The sequence below is a fragment of the Sus scrofa genome, chromosome 8 (genome assembly GCF_000003025.6).
Source record: "Sus scrofa isolate TJ Tabasco breed Duroc chromosome 8, Sscrofa11.1, whole genome shotgun sequence".
Lineage (NCBI taxonomy): Eukaryota > Metazoa > Chordata > Mammalia > Artiodactyla > Suidae > Sus > Sus scrofa.
In genome coordinates this window covers 30,143,559-30,158,303 of record NC_010450.4, presented here as the reverse complement: position 1 = coordinate 30,158,303, position 14,745 = coordinate 30,143,559, and the positions used below count along the sequence as shown (strand labels likewise).

The 14,745-nt window shown below is 42.0% G+C and overlaps 1 protein-coding gene across 2 annotated transcripts; it reads left to right on the top strand.

Annotated features, from left to right (window-relative positions):
* TLR1 (toll like receptor 1) lies at nucleotides 2,850-10,704 on the top strand. 2 transcript variants are annotated; one of them, NM_001031775.1, is given in 3 exon segments: nucleotides 2,850-2,895; nucleotides 5,082-5,176; nucleotides 8,046-10,684. In NM_001031775.1, a coding segment is annotated over 1 exon segment (2,391 nt). In that variant the 5' UTR covers nucleotides 2,850-2,895; nucleotides 5,082-5,176; nucleotides 8,046-8,112; the 3' UTR covers nucleotides 10,504-10,684.

Sequence of the window (14,745 nt, the reverse complement as noted above, 5' to 3'; positions counted from 1 at the left end):
GTTTGGATGTCTGGAGATTGGTTTGATTAGAAAAGATTGAGAATAAATTATAGGCAGTGAAAGAGACCTAAAGCCACAGAGACTGTCTGGGTCTTTAAAATATAGTTTACAAGGAATCATAAGAGAGTCAAGTCTACATAGGAAGTCGTTTTGTTTTTCTCCAGTCATACCATCAACTGGATTCTCAAATTCTCCCCTTTTCGCCCCTTAGCGATAGTGTGAGCAGATTTCAGACCTCTTCAGTACTTTTGAAGTATGAACAGTGAAATCTAGTTTAACATTTTCAGTCTCAGAGTTCCCGTTGTGGCTTAGTGGGTTAAGAACCCGACTAGTATCCATGAGGATGCAAGTTCGATTCCTGGCCTTACTCAGTGGATTAAGGATCCAGAGTTGCCGTGAGCTGTGGTGTAGGTCCAGAGCGGCTCAGATCCCACCTTGCTGTGGCTGTGGTGCAGGTCAGCAGCTGCAGCTCTGATTCAACCCCTAGCCTGGGAACGTCCATAGGCCGTGGGTGCGGCCCTAAAAAGCCAAAAAAAAAAAAAAAAAGAAAAATTTCAATCTCCAATTCCATCTAAACCCATCGCTTTTCCCCACATCATAGGCTGGACTTACACCTCAGCCTTGGTGTAGACCTGGTGGCGAGGGCATGGTATTCCTGAAATATGCACTTCCTGCTCCTGCCTCTCCCCGATCTAGCTTTCTGATGTGGAGACCAGGGCTGAGGGGCAGGAAGGCAGGTGTCCTTTTCTATAATTGTGTGTTTTAAGGTACAGTCTAGGCTGCAGGATGGGGAGACCCCACACCCCAGGGGTTTTATCTTTAAATGAGACCAAAAAAAATGTCTTTCTTTCTGCAATTACAGATCGAATATAGTCAGGAGGTAGGTCTAGGGTAGGGAGCTGTCTCGACGCCAGAGAGCCAGGAACTGAACTGGTAATCAAAGATCACTCTCACCTCCAGTTACGGGTCTGAGGGCAGAGATGGTGAGTGAGAGGGAGGGAGGGAGGGGAAGGTTTGTTCTTTCAGTCACAGAAATATATTTATAGACACATCTCCCCTCTTAAACGAATTGTGAGAGGGTAGGAGGAAACGGAGAGAGACAGCATATTACAAGGCAAAAAGAATCTCGAGGATCTGAGTTTAGGGACGTTGCTTTGCTCACTGGGGTAAAAAAGCTGATTCCAGCAAGAACTTGTCCAGTTTATGACAGGACACCATGTGGGATTAGGCCAAACACAAGTTCATCGGGAGACAGCTTGCATTTCTTAGCTTTATTTGCCCTGTTGTTATTTTGTTACTGTGGTTGGTGTTTTATATTATTTTTTAAAATTTTTATTTCTTTTTTTATATCCTTTTTTCTTCTTAGGGCCGCACACACAGCATATGGAGGTCCCCAGGCGAGGAGTCAAATCGGAGCTGCAGCTGCTGCCAGTCCACACCATAGCCACAGAAACACCAGATCCAAGCCACGCCTGTGACCTATACCACAGGTATAGGATCCTTAACCCACTGAGCAAGGCTAGGGATTGAACCTGCATTCTCGAGGATACTAGTCGAGTTTGTTACCGCTGAGCCACAACGGGAACTCTCTGTGGCTGATGTTTTAGGACAAGAGCGGAGCTATCAGCCTGGATTCCTTGAGTGTGCTGGCAATTGCTAACCCAGAGGAAATATCTTAGAAAAGAGATTGCTACCTAGCATGTTTTTTTGCCTGGAGATGTCAAAAATCACTTAAGAAAATTTGAAATATCCATGGGAAAAACTTTAAGTGCCAGATTTTCTCTGAAAACCAATTTGTCAGGAAAGACATAATTAGCGTCCATTCTGTGAAAGGACATGAATGATCTTCTTTCTTTATGAGTTTTAGCAAAACTTTGAACTTGACCCTGTCTCTTTCCACTGTCACTTTTTTTTTTAACAGCCGCACCTGTGGCATATGGAGGTTCCCAGGCTAGGGGTCCAATCCGAGCTACAGCTGCTGATCTACACCATAGCCACAGCAACACTGGATCCAAGCCACGTCTGTGACCTACACCGCAGCGTGAGGCAACCCCAGATCCTTAACCCGCTAGTGAGGCCATGGATTGAACCTGCATCTTTGCAGAGATTATGTCAAGTTCTTAACCCACTGAGTCCCCACAGGAACTACTGTCAGTCACTTTTGATAGCGGCCCGATCCAAAGGGAGGAAGAACAAAGCACCCGAAATCCTTCAGAGCTGTGACCCCCCCACCTCCACCAGCCCCGCGACAGTGATAAGCATTCTGTATTCAGTTGATAAGTCATCCGTGGGTTAATAACACCATCTCCTGCCCTTCTCTAGTGAACACACTAGCGAGCTGATTGTAGTGAAAGACAGCCATGAAGGGGTGATTCTATCTTAATGCAACTCTATCAATTCACCCACAGACCATTTTCAACATTGAAAATAGGTTGAAAATAGAGGAGAAAATAGGCTTTGACTATGTGATGTAATTTCTTTCTTTTCTTTTTTTTTTTTTTTTGTCTTTTCTAGGGCCGCTCCAGTGGCATATGGAGGTTCCCAGGCTAGGGGTCTAATTGGAGCTGTAGCCGTCGGCCTACACTATAGCCACAGCAACGCAGGATCTGAGCCACGTCTGCAACCTACACCACAGCTCACAACAAGGCCAGATCCTTAACCCACTGAGCAAGGGCAGGGATCGAACCTGCCACCTCATGGTTCCTAGTCGGATTCGTTAACCACTGCGCCACAATGGGAACTCCATGACTACGTGATGTAATTTCAGTGAGAGTCAGTAGATGGCATAAAAGAGCTTCCCCCACCCCAACATTAACTGTCGTCAATGTAAAATGAATGAGGAAGTATTTACTTTTCCTACAGACGGCCAGCAGGACAGAGAAACAGGTCATCTTGGTAAGTGACATCTTTTGAAATTCTCTAAAGGAAAATAATGGTATAACTAGTTATTAGACACAAAAATCTTGAACGTCTCTCTGATTAAGTCCTGGATGTCTTTCCAGGTGGGTTATTGCTGATAGGTACTTGTTGCGGTTTGAACTAGCATTTGTTTATCAGCTCCTTGTCTTAAGTCAGAGAGAGGGATTTTGAGAGTGTGTTGGCTTTTTCTTAAACAAACCTCACCTCAAGCATGCTTTGTTTTCAAGAGATGTATTTGAGTTGGGAGATGAGTATTTGGGTGGCAGACGTCTTCTCGTGGGTTTCTTAGAGAGCCGCTAGTTATTGATTTCAGGTGGCTTTGCTCCTCATCCTGTCCTCTGTTTGTCTCTTTGCAATGAGGATGCTGAGAACAGCAGGTTAATGACTCCTGAAGTCAGTGCTGCCAAACAGCTCCTCTGTTTTCATGGGCAGGTTCATGTGAGTTTTTCCTCTGGGCCGTTTCCACAAGTTTTTTGTTTGTTTGTTTGTTTGTTCCTGTTTGCTCAGACCCCTGAAGCTGCTCTGGGATGCTCCTAGTCAGGTAGATTGCAGGTTTTAAAAATGTTTCCCAGGCTACAGCCAACTGGATCCAAAGAGTTGAAAACCTTTGCAACGGAAAGCTGAAGTTCACAAAACCACATAGGAAATAAAGCAGAAAAGCTCCTGGAACTGGTTCTGATCCTTCCAGCTTGTGGTTCATAGCTAGTTGCCCTGCTGCAAAGAAAGTGCTCAATAAATATTTGTGGGACTGAACTTAATAGGCCCGATTCTTTGTATGAGTATTAGCCACTAAGACAAGTCAAGTCCCAATTTGAGGTCCCCAGGTCTCCAAAGGCAATTCATATGTATTGATGCTTTGGATCATAAAAGTCAGGCTAAACCTTTTATAATCATGAAAATAGACACAAACACACCTGGAGATAATTTTATACTTTCAAATGAAAGCATCCTTTTACCAGTTAGCCTTACAAATAATCACTTTACTCGGCATTAAAATAGTTTTGAGTTTCTACTACAGATGAGATTCAGTGCTGGTCATGAGGACTTTACAAAACATAATGATTTTTACCGGTCTAGCAGATTTTGTATTTACAATTTGTATCTCCTATAAGTACCTGAAACTTAGTTCTCTGTGTATACAATGCTCAAATTCTTAATTATAGAAATAAAGATGGTTTCCTAAACTGAGTATTTCAAATAATGACTATAAATGAAAAGGCAAAATGGAGGTTGGGCAAATAGAAGATATTTAAGTCAATTAATTCAGCTAGATAGAAAGCTGAAGCCATGCTTTCATTATATGCTGGAAGATAGGCAGTTTTGTTTTTATATTTTGTTTTGTTTTGCTTTTTTGTTTTTTGGGTTTTTTTTTTTTTTTTTTTTTTTTGCCATTTCTAGGGCCGCTCCTGGGGCATATGGAGGTTCCCATGCTGGGGGTCTAATCGGAGCTGTAGCCACTGGCCTACACCAGAGCCACAGCAATGCAGGATCCGAGCCGCGTCTGCGACCTACACCACAGTTCACAGCAACGCTGGATCCTTAACCCACTGAGCGAGGCCAGGGATCGAACCCACAACCTCATGGTTCCTAGTCGGATTCGTTAACCGCTTCGCCACGACGGGAACTCCAACAGGCAGTTTTATAAACTCAACTTGTTTTGGTGGTTGCTGTTGTTAAGAAAACAAGGACCCCTTTCCTGGAGCTTGTGGTGGGTTCACTGTGGTCTGAGCACTCACATCCATGCGTGGGGTCCCATCTCTGCCCTTGTCTCCCTGGACATACTCTGTGCACCACACCTGATGGTGCTGACTGACCCTGCTCGCTTGAACTGTGGAGTTGGCCAGAAGGTAGAAAGGTCCCCAGAGTTGGATTCAGGCTTAGGCATAAGGAGGGGACTCTAGGAGAGCCTTAAGCTCAAATCACCGTTACTTCAATTTAGCTTTTACAGGATGGTCTGTTTTGAGAGATGAGGCACCGGCCCAGGCAGTAATTGGGTATGATTTGGATCCTCACTGAAGCATTTCTCCTTGCATGAATAGATCTTTCATGAAGCTGGAGAGGAAGACATTTCGGGGTCTTTCAGCCAAATGCAATCAATGACATAAAAATGCCACCCTTCCTTGTGACATGCATTGTAATATCTGTGTCCCCTTCCTGCACAGCCTTCACACGTGCTGATGGAGGGGCATATGGGACTCTCCTCTGTGTTGGAAGAGGTCAGGATCACCGAGGCGTCATTGGGCACCTTCATGAAAGGGTAAGTCCAAGCCATGTCCCCGAAGCTAGAAATTTGCATGTCTAACTTGGGGGAATTTTGCAACCCACAGTTGTTTTTTGGAGTTGAATTATATAGGTCTTTCTGTGCTCATTGAGAGATGTAAGGAGGAAATGTGTAAAGAGGAATTGGGCTTTTTGCTGATACAAAAGGGCTTGCTTGTAGGGGATTTTGAATAAATTCCTTGAAAGTTCTGTGAAGCCCTGGAGCCCTTGCAGAGAGGGTCTCTGCGTGGTGGTGGTGGTGGTGGTGGTGGCGGCTTGCGGGGGGTGGGTGTCACTCTCTAGGGTTCAGACCAACACAGTGCCCTCCGGCCTTGTGGGCTCTTGGAATGATGATAACAAAATAGTGTCTCAAGAATGGTGGGTTGATACACAGTGAAATAACAAAACTGAGGGCAATGCCTAGTACCTCAAAGGGAATACATACATATTTGATGCACGGATGAAAAAAGTTTTCTGAATTAGAGAGAGGAGGATCCTGCTCCCAAACCGCCCATCTCCAAACCTCTCAGTGCACTCTGCCCCCTCATCACTCTCAGAATAGAATGCCACCGCCTTGCTGCAGCCCAGCATCTCAGCCCCAAAGTCCCCTTATCCTCACTTACTCCAGCTAACAGTGGCCTCCTTACGGCGCCTCCAACAAGCCGCCCTCACTCCATCGTGGGACCTTTGCATTTGCCTTTTCCTTTGCCAGAAATGCTTTTCCCCCAGGTGACTCATTCACTTCTTTCTGGTTTCTCCTCCAGTACCATCTTCTCAGAAAGGCCCTCTCTGACCAATCAATCTAAGAAAAGCCACCACCACCCACTGTTACATACCTACCATTATTTCTGATTCATTTTCCCTGCTTTATTTCCCCATACAGCACTTAGCACTACATCAAATTATGTCAAGTCATTTATGGGCATGTTTTCTGCCTTCCCAGTAGGAAATAAGCTCTTGAGAATTAGAATTTTATCCCGTTCACTGCTTTATCTCTAGTTCTTAAACCTTGGCCAGAAGGTTATCAGCAAATACTGGCTGAATAGATAAACGAGTGAATGGTTCTTCTGAGAGATCTCTTATCATAATCTGATTACCTTTTGAGGAAGACCAAAGTTTGGCACCAAACTGTGCATGGGTAACAAAAGGTAAGGCAGAAAGAATCCCGATTTGAACCACAAGAGAATGGAACTCTCAGAAAAGCCATCGAGAGGTACATCTCAAAGGAGAATCCTAGCTTGAATTCTGAAGGATCTTGGGGGTCAGAGGACTGTCCATGACTATGAAAAACCAGCTGTGTTAGTTTCCTGTGGCTGTTGTAACAAATTACAATAAATTGGGTGGCTTAAAACAGCAGAAATTTGCTCTCTCATAGTTCTGGAGACCAGAAGTCCAGAATCAGTGTGTCAGAGGGGCTCACTGCCCCCTCATCACTCTCTCCAGAGCCCCTGTTGGCTTCTGGCAGCTGTCTGGCTATCACGTTCCTTGCCTCATGGATGTGTCATCCAAGCTCTACCTCTGCCTCCACGTGGCCTTCCTGTCCATGTGTCTATCGTCTCTGTCAAATATCCCTCTGGCTCTTTCTTTTTAAAAATTTGTTTTTAATTCTTAAACAACTTATTTTTAATTGACATGTAGCTGAGGTGCAATGTTAATTTCAGATTATTGCATAACAATTTTACATTTGCATATATTTTGAAGTGATCACCAAAATATGTCTACTAACCATCTGACCGCATACAAAGTTATTGCAATATTCCTCATGCTCTATATTACACCCCTATAAGTTAATTGCTATATAACTGGTGGTCTGTGCCTTCAGTTTGTACCTCTGAATTCCCTTCACCTACTTCGCCCACCTTCCATTCCCCTTCCCCCTCGCAACCACCCACTTGTTCTCTGTATCTATGGGTCTGTATTCGCTTTATTTTGTCTTTTAGGTTCCCACTTATAAGTGAGAGCACGAGGTATCTGCCTTTCTCTGTATGACTTATTTCACTTAGCATAATACTCTAGATCCATCCATGTTTTATAAATGGAAAATTTTCATTTTTATGGCTGAGTAGTATTCCATTGTATATACACATACACACAAATACATACAGATACACTATATATATATATGTATATGTGTTTATATATGACATCTTTATCCATTTTTCTATTGATGGACACAAGTTGCTTCTATATCTTCATAACTGTAAATAATACTGCCGCTGCCTTTCTCTTATAAGGATATTTGCCACTGGATTTAAAGTTCACCTTGATAATCCAGGATGATCTTATCATCTGAAGATCCTTATTTAATTATCTCTACGAAGACCCTTTTTCACAATTAGAGAATATTCAATTAGGAGATTAGGACATGGTTAGGAGATGGACACATCTTTTTTTGGAGGTCACTGTTCAACCCATTACACATCCATATTAAAAGTTATTTGATTAGAAGTAGTATTTTTGTGGAGTTCCCGTCATGGCGCAGCAGAAACAAATCTGACTAGGAACCACGAGGTTGCAGGTTCAATCCCTGGCCTCTCTCAGTGGGTTAAGGATCCAGCATTGCCAGGAGCTGTGGTACAGGTCATAGATGTAGCTCGGATCCCACATTGCTGTGGCTGTGGTGTGGGCTGGCAGCTATAGCTCAGATTAGACCCCTAGCCTGGGAACCTCCATATACCGAAGGTGCGACCCTAAAAAGCAAAAAAAGGGGGGGGTATTATTGTTTATGATATTTATATTTTCCTGGTTTCAGGTCATGTGACTCCAAAGAATATAGCCTTCATTTCACCAGTCTCCAGTGAAAAATGTTTAATGTCAACCGTGCCTAATTTAACACAATCATTTAATGTTGATTTTTTTCCCTCCAGGATCTATACCTGTGTCAAGATGTTCTGAAGAATAACAATTACCCTTAGGAATGTCTACTGTTACAAAATGACTAAAGAGAATCTTAGCATCTTCCATTTTGCCATCATCTTCATATTAATACTTGAGATCAGAATTCAATTATCTGAGGAAAGTGAAGTTTTAGTTGACAGATCAAAAACAGGTCTCACCCATGTTCCCAAAGACCTATCCTTGGAAACGACAATCTTAGATCTATCACAAAACTCTATCTCTGAGCTTCAGACTTCTGACATCCTCTCACTATCAAAGCTGAGGGTTTTCATAATTTCTCATAATAGAATACAGTATCTTGATGTCAGTGTTTTCAAATTCAACCAGGAACTGGAATACTTGGATTTGTCCCACAACAAGTTGGAGAAGATTTCGTGCCACCCTATGCTGAACCTCAAGCACTTGGACCTCTCATTTAATGCATTCGATGCCCTGCCCATATGCCAAGAGTTTGGCAGTATGTTTCAACTAGAATTTCTGGGGTTGAGTGCCACACAGTTACAAAAATCCAGTGTGTTGCCAATCGCTCATTTGCATATCGGTAAGGTTTTACTTGTCTTAGGAGACTCTTACGGGGAAAGAGAAGACCCTGAGAGCCTTCAAGACCTTAACACACAGAGTCTGCACATTGTTTATCCCCCAGGAAAGGAATTTCATTTTATGTTGGACGTGTCAGTCAGCACCGCAGTAAATCTGGAACTGTCCAATATCAGATGTGTGCTGGATGCTAACGGATGTCATCACTTCCAAAATGTTCTATTGAAACTTCAAAAGAACTCAAAGTTATCCAACCTGACTTTGAACAACATTGAAACCACTTGGAATTCTTTCATCACCACCCTCCAGTTTGTCTGGCATACAAGCATCGAGTATTTCTCCATTTCCAGTGTGAAACTACAAGGTCAGCTGGACTTCAGAGATTTTGATTATTCTGACACGTCACTGAAGGCCTTGTCTCTACACCAAGTTGTCAGTGAGGTGTTCAGTTTCCCACAAAGTTACATCTATAAAATCTTTTCAAATATGAACATTCAGTATCTCACAGTGTCTGCCACACACATGGTCCACATGGTTTGCCCATCCCAAATTAGCCCATTTCTATATTTGGATTTTTCCAATAATGCCTTAACAGACATGGTTTTTAAAAATTGTGCAAACTTGGCTAATTTGAACACACTCAGTTTACAAATGAATCAGTTAAAAGAACTTGTGAATGTCATCCATATGACCAAAGAAATGCAGTCTCTACAGCAATTGGATGTTAGCCAGAATACCCTGAGGTATGATGAAAATGAGGGAAGTTGCACTTGGACCGGAAGTTTATTAAGTTTAAATTTATCTTCAAATATACTCACTGACTCTGTTTTCAGATGTTTACCTCCCAGGATCAAGGTTCTTGATCTTCACAATAACAGAATAAGGAGCATCCCTAAGGATGTCGCCCATCTGGAAGCTCTGCAAGAACTCAATGTTGCTTCCAATTCTTTAGCTCACCTGCCTGGATGTGGTTCCTTTAGCAGCCTTTCCATTCTGACCATTGACTATAATTCAATTTCCAACCCATCAGCTGACTTCTTCCAGAGCTGCCAGAAGATTAGGTCCCTCAAAGCAGGGAACAATCCATTCCAATGTACATGTGAGCTAAGAGACTTCATCCAAAGTCTAGGTCAAGTATCGAGTGACGTGGTAGAGAGTTGGCCTGATTCTTACGAGTGTGAGTATCCAGAAAGCTATAAGGGGACTCTGCTCAAGGACTTCCGTGTATCTGAATTATCCTGCAACACAGCTCTGCTGATTGTCACCATCGGAGTCACTGGGCTGGCACTGGCTCTTACCATGACCGGCCTCTGTGTCTACTTTGATCTGCCCTGGTATCTCAGGATGCTGTGTCAGTGGACCCAGACTCGGCGCAGGGCTAGGAATGTACCCTTAGAAGAACTCCAAAGAACTCTCCAGTTCCATGCCTTCATTTCATATAGTGGGCATGATTCTGCTTGGGTAAAGAATGAATTACTACCAAATGTAGAAAAAGAAGGTATAAAGATTTGTCTCCATGAGAGAAACTTTGTTCCTGGCAAGAGCATCATGGAAAATATCATAAACTGCATTGAGAAAAGCTACAAGTCCATCTTTGTTTTGTCTCCCAACTTTGTCCAGAGCGAGTGGTGCCACTATGAACTCTACTTTGCCCACCACAACCTCTTCCATGAAGGGTCTGATAACTTAATCCTGATCTTGCTGGATTCCATTCCACAGTATTCCATCCCCAGCAGCTATCACAAACTCAAAGCTCTCATGGCACAGCGAACTTATTTGGAATGGCCCAAGGAGAAGAGCAAACATGGACTTTTTTGGGCTAATCTGAGAGCATCCATTAATATTAAATTGATGGAGAAAGCAGAAGAAATAAGTTACACACAGATCTAAAAATATTCCTCTGCTGCTTTTGTGAAAATGTTGCTGCTTTTGGAAGCCTCAACAATGACTTTATCTTGCATCAACACAGACATAAACATGATTTTTGAATTGAGGATGTAGATAAAAATGTATACATCCTTTTGGGTCCCAGGTCCCCATGTATACATGGTAATAAAAGTTGATGAAGTGATATAATTTTTATTTAAATAATTGATTTCTAACAGACTAAGTCTTTACCTGTTTCTTTGCTAGGACTGAATTCATTGTATTTATCATGTAATCAAGAGAAGCACCTGTTCAAACATCAACTGCTATATGTTCCTATGTGTCAGGGTCAATGTTAGAAAACTCCATGCCTTTTACACTATAACTGGGTTTCTATAGCAGATTCCCAAAGCCATCGGTGTCCTCCTCCTTTTCACACAGCATTTGCCTCTGCATGTGGAAGGCTGCTTAGTGCTAATGCTGGGGACTCTGCCTTCAGGATTTTCTTCTTGACCATGAGAGTGCACTTGGCCCCCACAAAGGGCAATTCAAAAGTGCTGGAGGTTGTTTCAGGAAGCAGCCCTTAACCAATGTCAGAAAGAGAACTGGCAGGTAAATACACCACCTTTCTCACCCCCTCTGGGGGGATGAATCTAGGGTGTACTTTACATTCTCCCTGAATCTCCCAGTGAGGTGGAATTTGGGTTCTCTCGGGTAGAAACAATTTTATTGGCTTCCTTTCTATTTTTATTTCTTTATTTTATTTTTAATTTTTATGGCTACACCTGCAGCATATGGAAGTTCCCAGGTTAGAGGTCGAATCGGAGCTGTAGCCATTGGCCTACACCACAGCCACAGCAATGCAGGATCTGGCCGCATCTGCAATCTACCCTGCAGCTTGGGGCAACATTTGATATTTAACCCACTGAGCGAGGCCAGGGATCAAACCTGCAACCTCAGGGACACCATGCTGGGTTCTTAACCTGCTAATCCACAATGTGAACTCCATTTCCTACTTTTATTTCACATCCACATTCCTCCAAGGGTGTTTCCTGGGATCACCTCTGATGTCAACTACCTCTAGTTGAATTTTTGTCTAAGGGTCTGCATTTGGGGGGAATCTAAACCAAGAGTGTGTTATATTTCAGGCCAAATGGAAACTGAGTCTGGTTTTCTGTGACTGGGGACCTTGCTGAAGTTCTAGTCTGAATTGGTATGCATGAGAGCCTTTGCTCTTTGGATCAGACGAGGAATATTGTTGATGTGTATTGCTTCTACACACATCATCCCTGTCTTTTGGGAAACTATTAAAATAGGGCATGAGCAAATTGGAGCAGATTCTATATCAGGTTCTTTTCCAGCTTCATTATATCAGCTATTCTCCATTCTCAGGCATAGGCTGGCAGCACACTGTCAGAGCTGAACCATCTATCTCTCACTCTGTGCCCATGACATCACTCATGCTACTGTACAGGATGTTCGTAGACGCCTGCTCAGCCATTCTGGTATATGCACAAGCCTGGAAGTACCAGAGATATCCTCTGAGGAGATCCTTGACCTCTGAAGGGATGGGAGCCATTAGATAAATATTGCTCTCTCTTTTCTTCTTGGGTAAAAAAATGAGGCAGAGTCTACACCATTCCTCAGAGTCCCCAGTGGGACGGAACCTTACTTGCCCATGAAAGTAACCAGCTCAATAACTGACTCTTGGGTTAGCTTTCCCTTCTTCCTAATTTCATTCTGCCCAGTCCCTTACTCTTAAGCCCTGAGATTACTTCTTCAAAACAAATGAGCTGCACCCAAGACTCTTGTCTGAGTCTTCACTTTGGGGAGGAGAAATCCAAATAACCCTTTTATATGCTAGTTGTTTCTTGCCCTAAAAAACCTGTAGTCAATCAGAGAACATGTTACCCAGAAAACTAAAATAAAAATCATTGAAACAAAAATATAAGTAGAAGTGCTGAGATCATTTAGATTGAGTGAAAAAGAGCATCTCAGAAGTGATGGCTTTCCACTGGGCCTTGAAGATGACTTAAACTTTGGATTTTCCAATGTGTAATGATGAAGAATAGAAAGCCCATTCTAAGTAGAAGGGTGAGGAGAACAAAGGCAGTAACACCCAGGTCTATATCGGGACTGGTGTTGACTGGACCATGAAGTTCATGAAAAACAGCAGCAGGTCAAAGACCATGGAAAGTCAGATTAAGGTCAAATTGTCAAGGGTCTTGAAAGTCAAGCTATGGAGTTAGAATTTGGGCCTATAGGAAAGTCATTACTTATACTTCTTTGAGAATTAATAGTGGAAAGCAAATTAAAACCATAAAATATAGGCTACAAATGTATGAAAGCTCTGGTTCTGTAATGGAAGTTGCAACAGTTGGGTTTCAGTTCTAACTCCATTACTTATATGTGAATGACCTTAGACTATTTACTTAAATTCTTTAAGCCTAAATTTCATTTTTTGAAAAATGTACCCTTAGAGTACATAGTCAGGACCTTTAGATTTCCAAGTACAAATTAAAGACTGGTTACAATAAGTCCCCCAAAAGGCAGAGTTCACAGGGCCAACTTTCCAAGCGGCTCTGTTGAAGCCCCTTTCCTAGGATTGAGTAAGAGGGAATTCATAATATATCAAAAACTCTCTCCAAAATCCTCTTCTAATCTTTAACTCCTCTCAGATGCTCCAATCCCTTTTATTGGCTAGAATTCAACAAAGGGTGGTAAAACCAGTTATCCAGTTTCATACTTCAGTCCAGGGCTCTCCACCAAACTGAGATTAAAATAGTTCCATTTTTGTCAGCTTGTCATACCAATAAGACTTCAGGAGAATGGGCATTTCATGCAGTGCTAATAGGAGGGCCAAGTAATTTGAGAATATATATCATGATCTTTGACTTATAATTCTACTTCCAGAGATTTATCCTTAGGAAATAAGTTGAAATGTGGACAGATATTTCTTCACAAGTGTGTTCATTGCAGGGGTCATTGTTAACAGTGAAAAATTTGAAGCACTTTAATTTCTGACAAGGGAAGAATGTGCTAGGCTCATTTAGTGACATATTGTACAGTATATACGGTGAAGATGGTAAATTTTATTTTATTTTATTTTTGACCACAATCTAAAAAAATGTACTTAAAATTTTTTATAACCAACAAAAAGAAAATGGGGTTTAGGGGAAAAAACCAGGTTTCCATTAAAACCGGAAGTAGCAGAGGATAAAGATAATGAAGCCGGGTTGTACATGCAAGCATTCTGGAATTAAATCCTAGCTCAATTTCTCTGTAACTCTGCGTCTTTGGATGAATTCCTTTACCTCTTCCAGCCTCCTTTTCCTCATTTATAAAATGGGCATAATAACTGTACCTCTCTTACATGGTCGTTAGGAAATCAGAGGTCTAATGTGTGGAAAGTTGGGGTGCGCAGTGGGAAGGAGGAATTCCCACCTGGATTCTGCCTCTTCCACCTCCTCAGAATGGCCCTGAGTGGCTATGTAATTCCTCTCTGCTTTGTTACCCTGGCTGGAAAATGAGAATAATAATACTTGTCTCATACTGTTTTTAGGAACATTAAATGAGTTAATATATGTAATGGGCAGAGAACAGTGCCTGACACAAAGCAAAAGGTCAGTCAATGTTAGTTTAGCTCTTATGGTTATTGTATTAGTATCTTCATTATTTTATGCCACCAATTGTGAACTGGAGCTGAGCTGCTGATTGTGTTCAGTCTAGATTGCCCTTAGCTTTCTAAGATAAAATAAAATCAGAAAAGAGACAGAATATGACTACCAAAAACAAACAAACAAACAAACAAACACCCCAAAAAAACCCTGGAAACAATTCTCTGTTAAAATAAACAAATGAATGAGCAAACAAATAAAAACAACCAAAAATGATGAGCAGGGAAATAATAAATTGGGAAGTCAACTGGTAGCAAATATCACAAAATAAAATTCTCCTTCCCTTTTTTATAGAAAGAACTAATAAGATAAAAATAGAAAAGCACTAAGATCTCAACTGATATATTGGCAATGAGATGGACAGCTCAAAACAGGATCCAGTTTGGAGTTCCTTTGTGATGCATCAGGTTAAGGATCCAGCATTGTCACCACAGTGGCTCAGGTTGGGGCTATGGCAAGGGTTTGATCCCTGACCTAGGAACTTCCACAAGCCATGGGAACAGGGAAGAAAAAAACAAACAAGCAAAAAATACCAAAAAACAAAACAAAACAAAACCAACCACACAACAAGAAGGATCCAGTTAAAAAA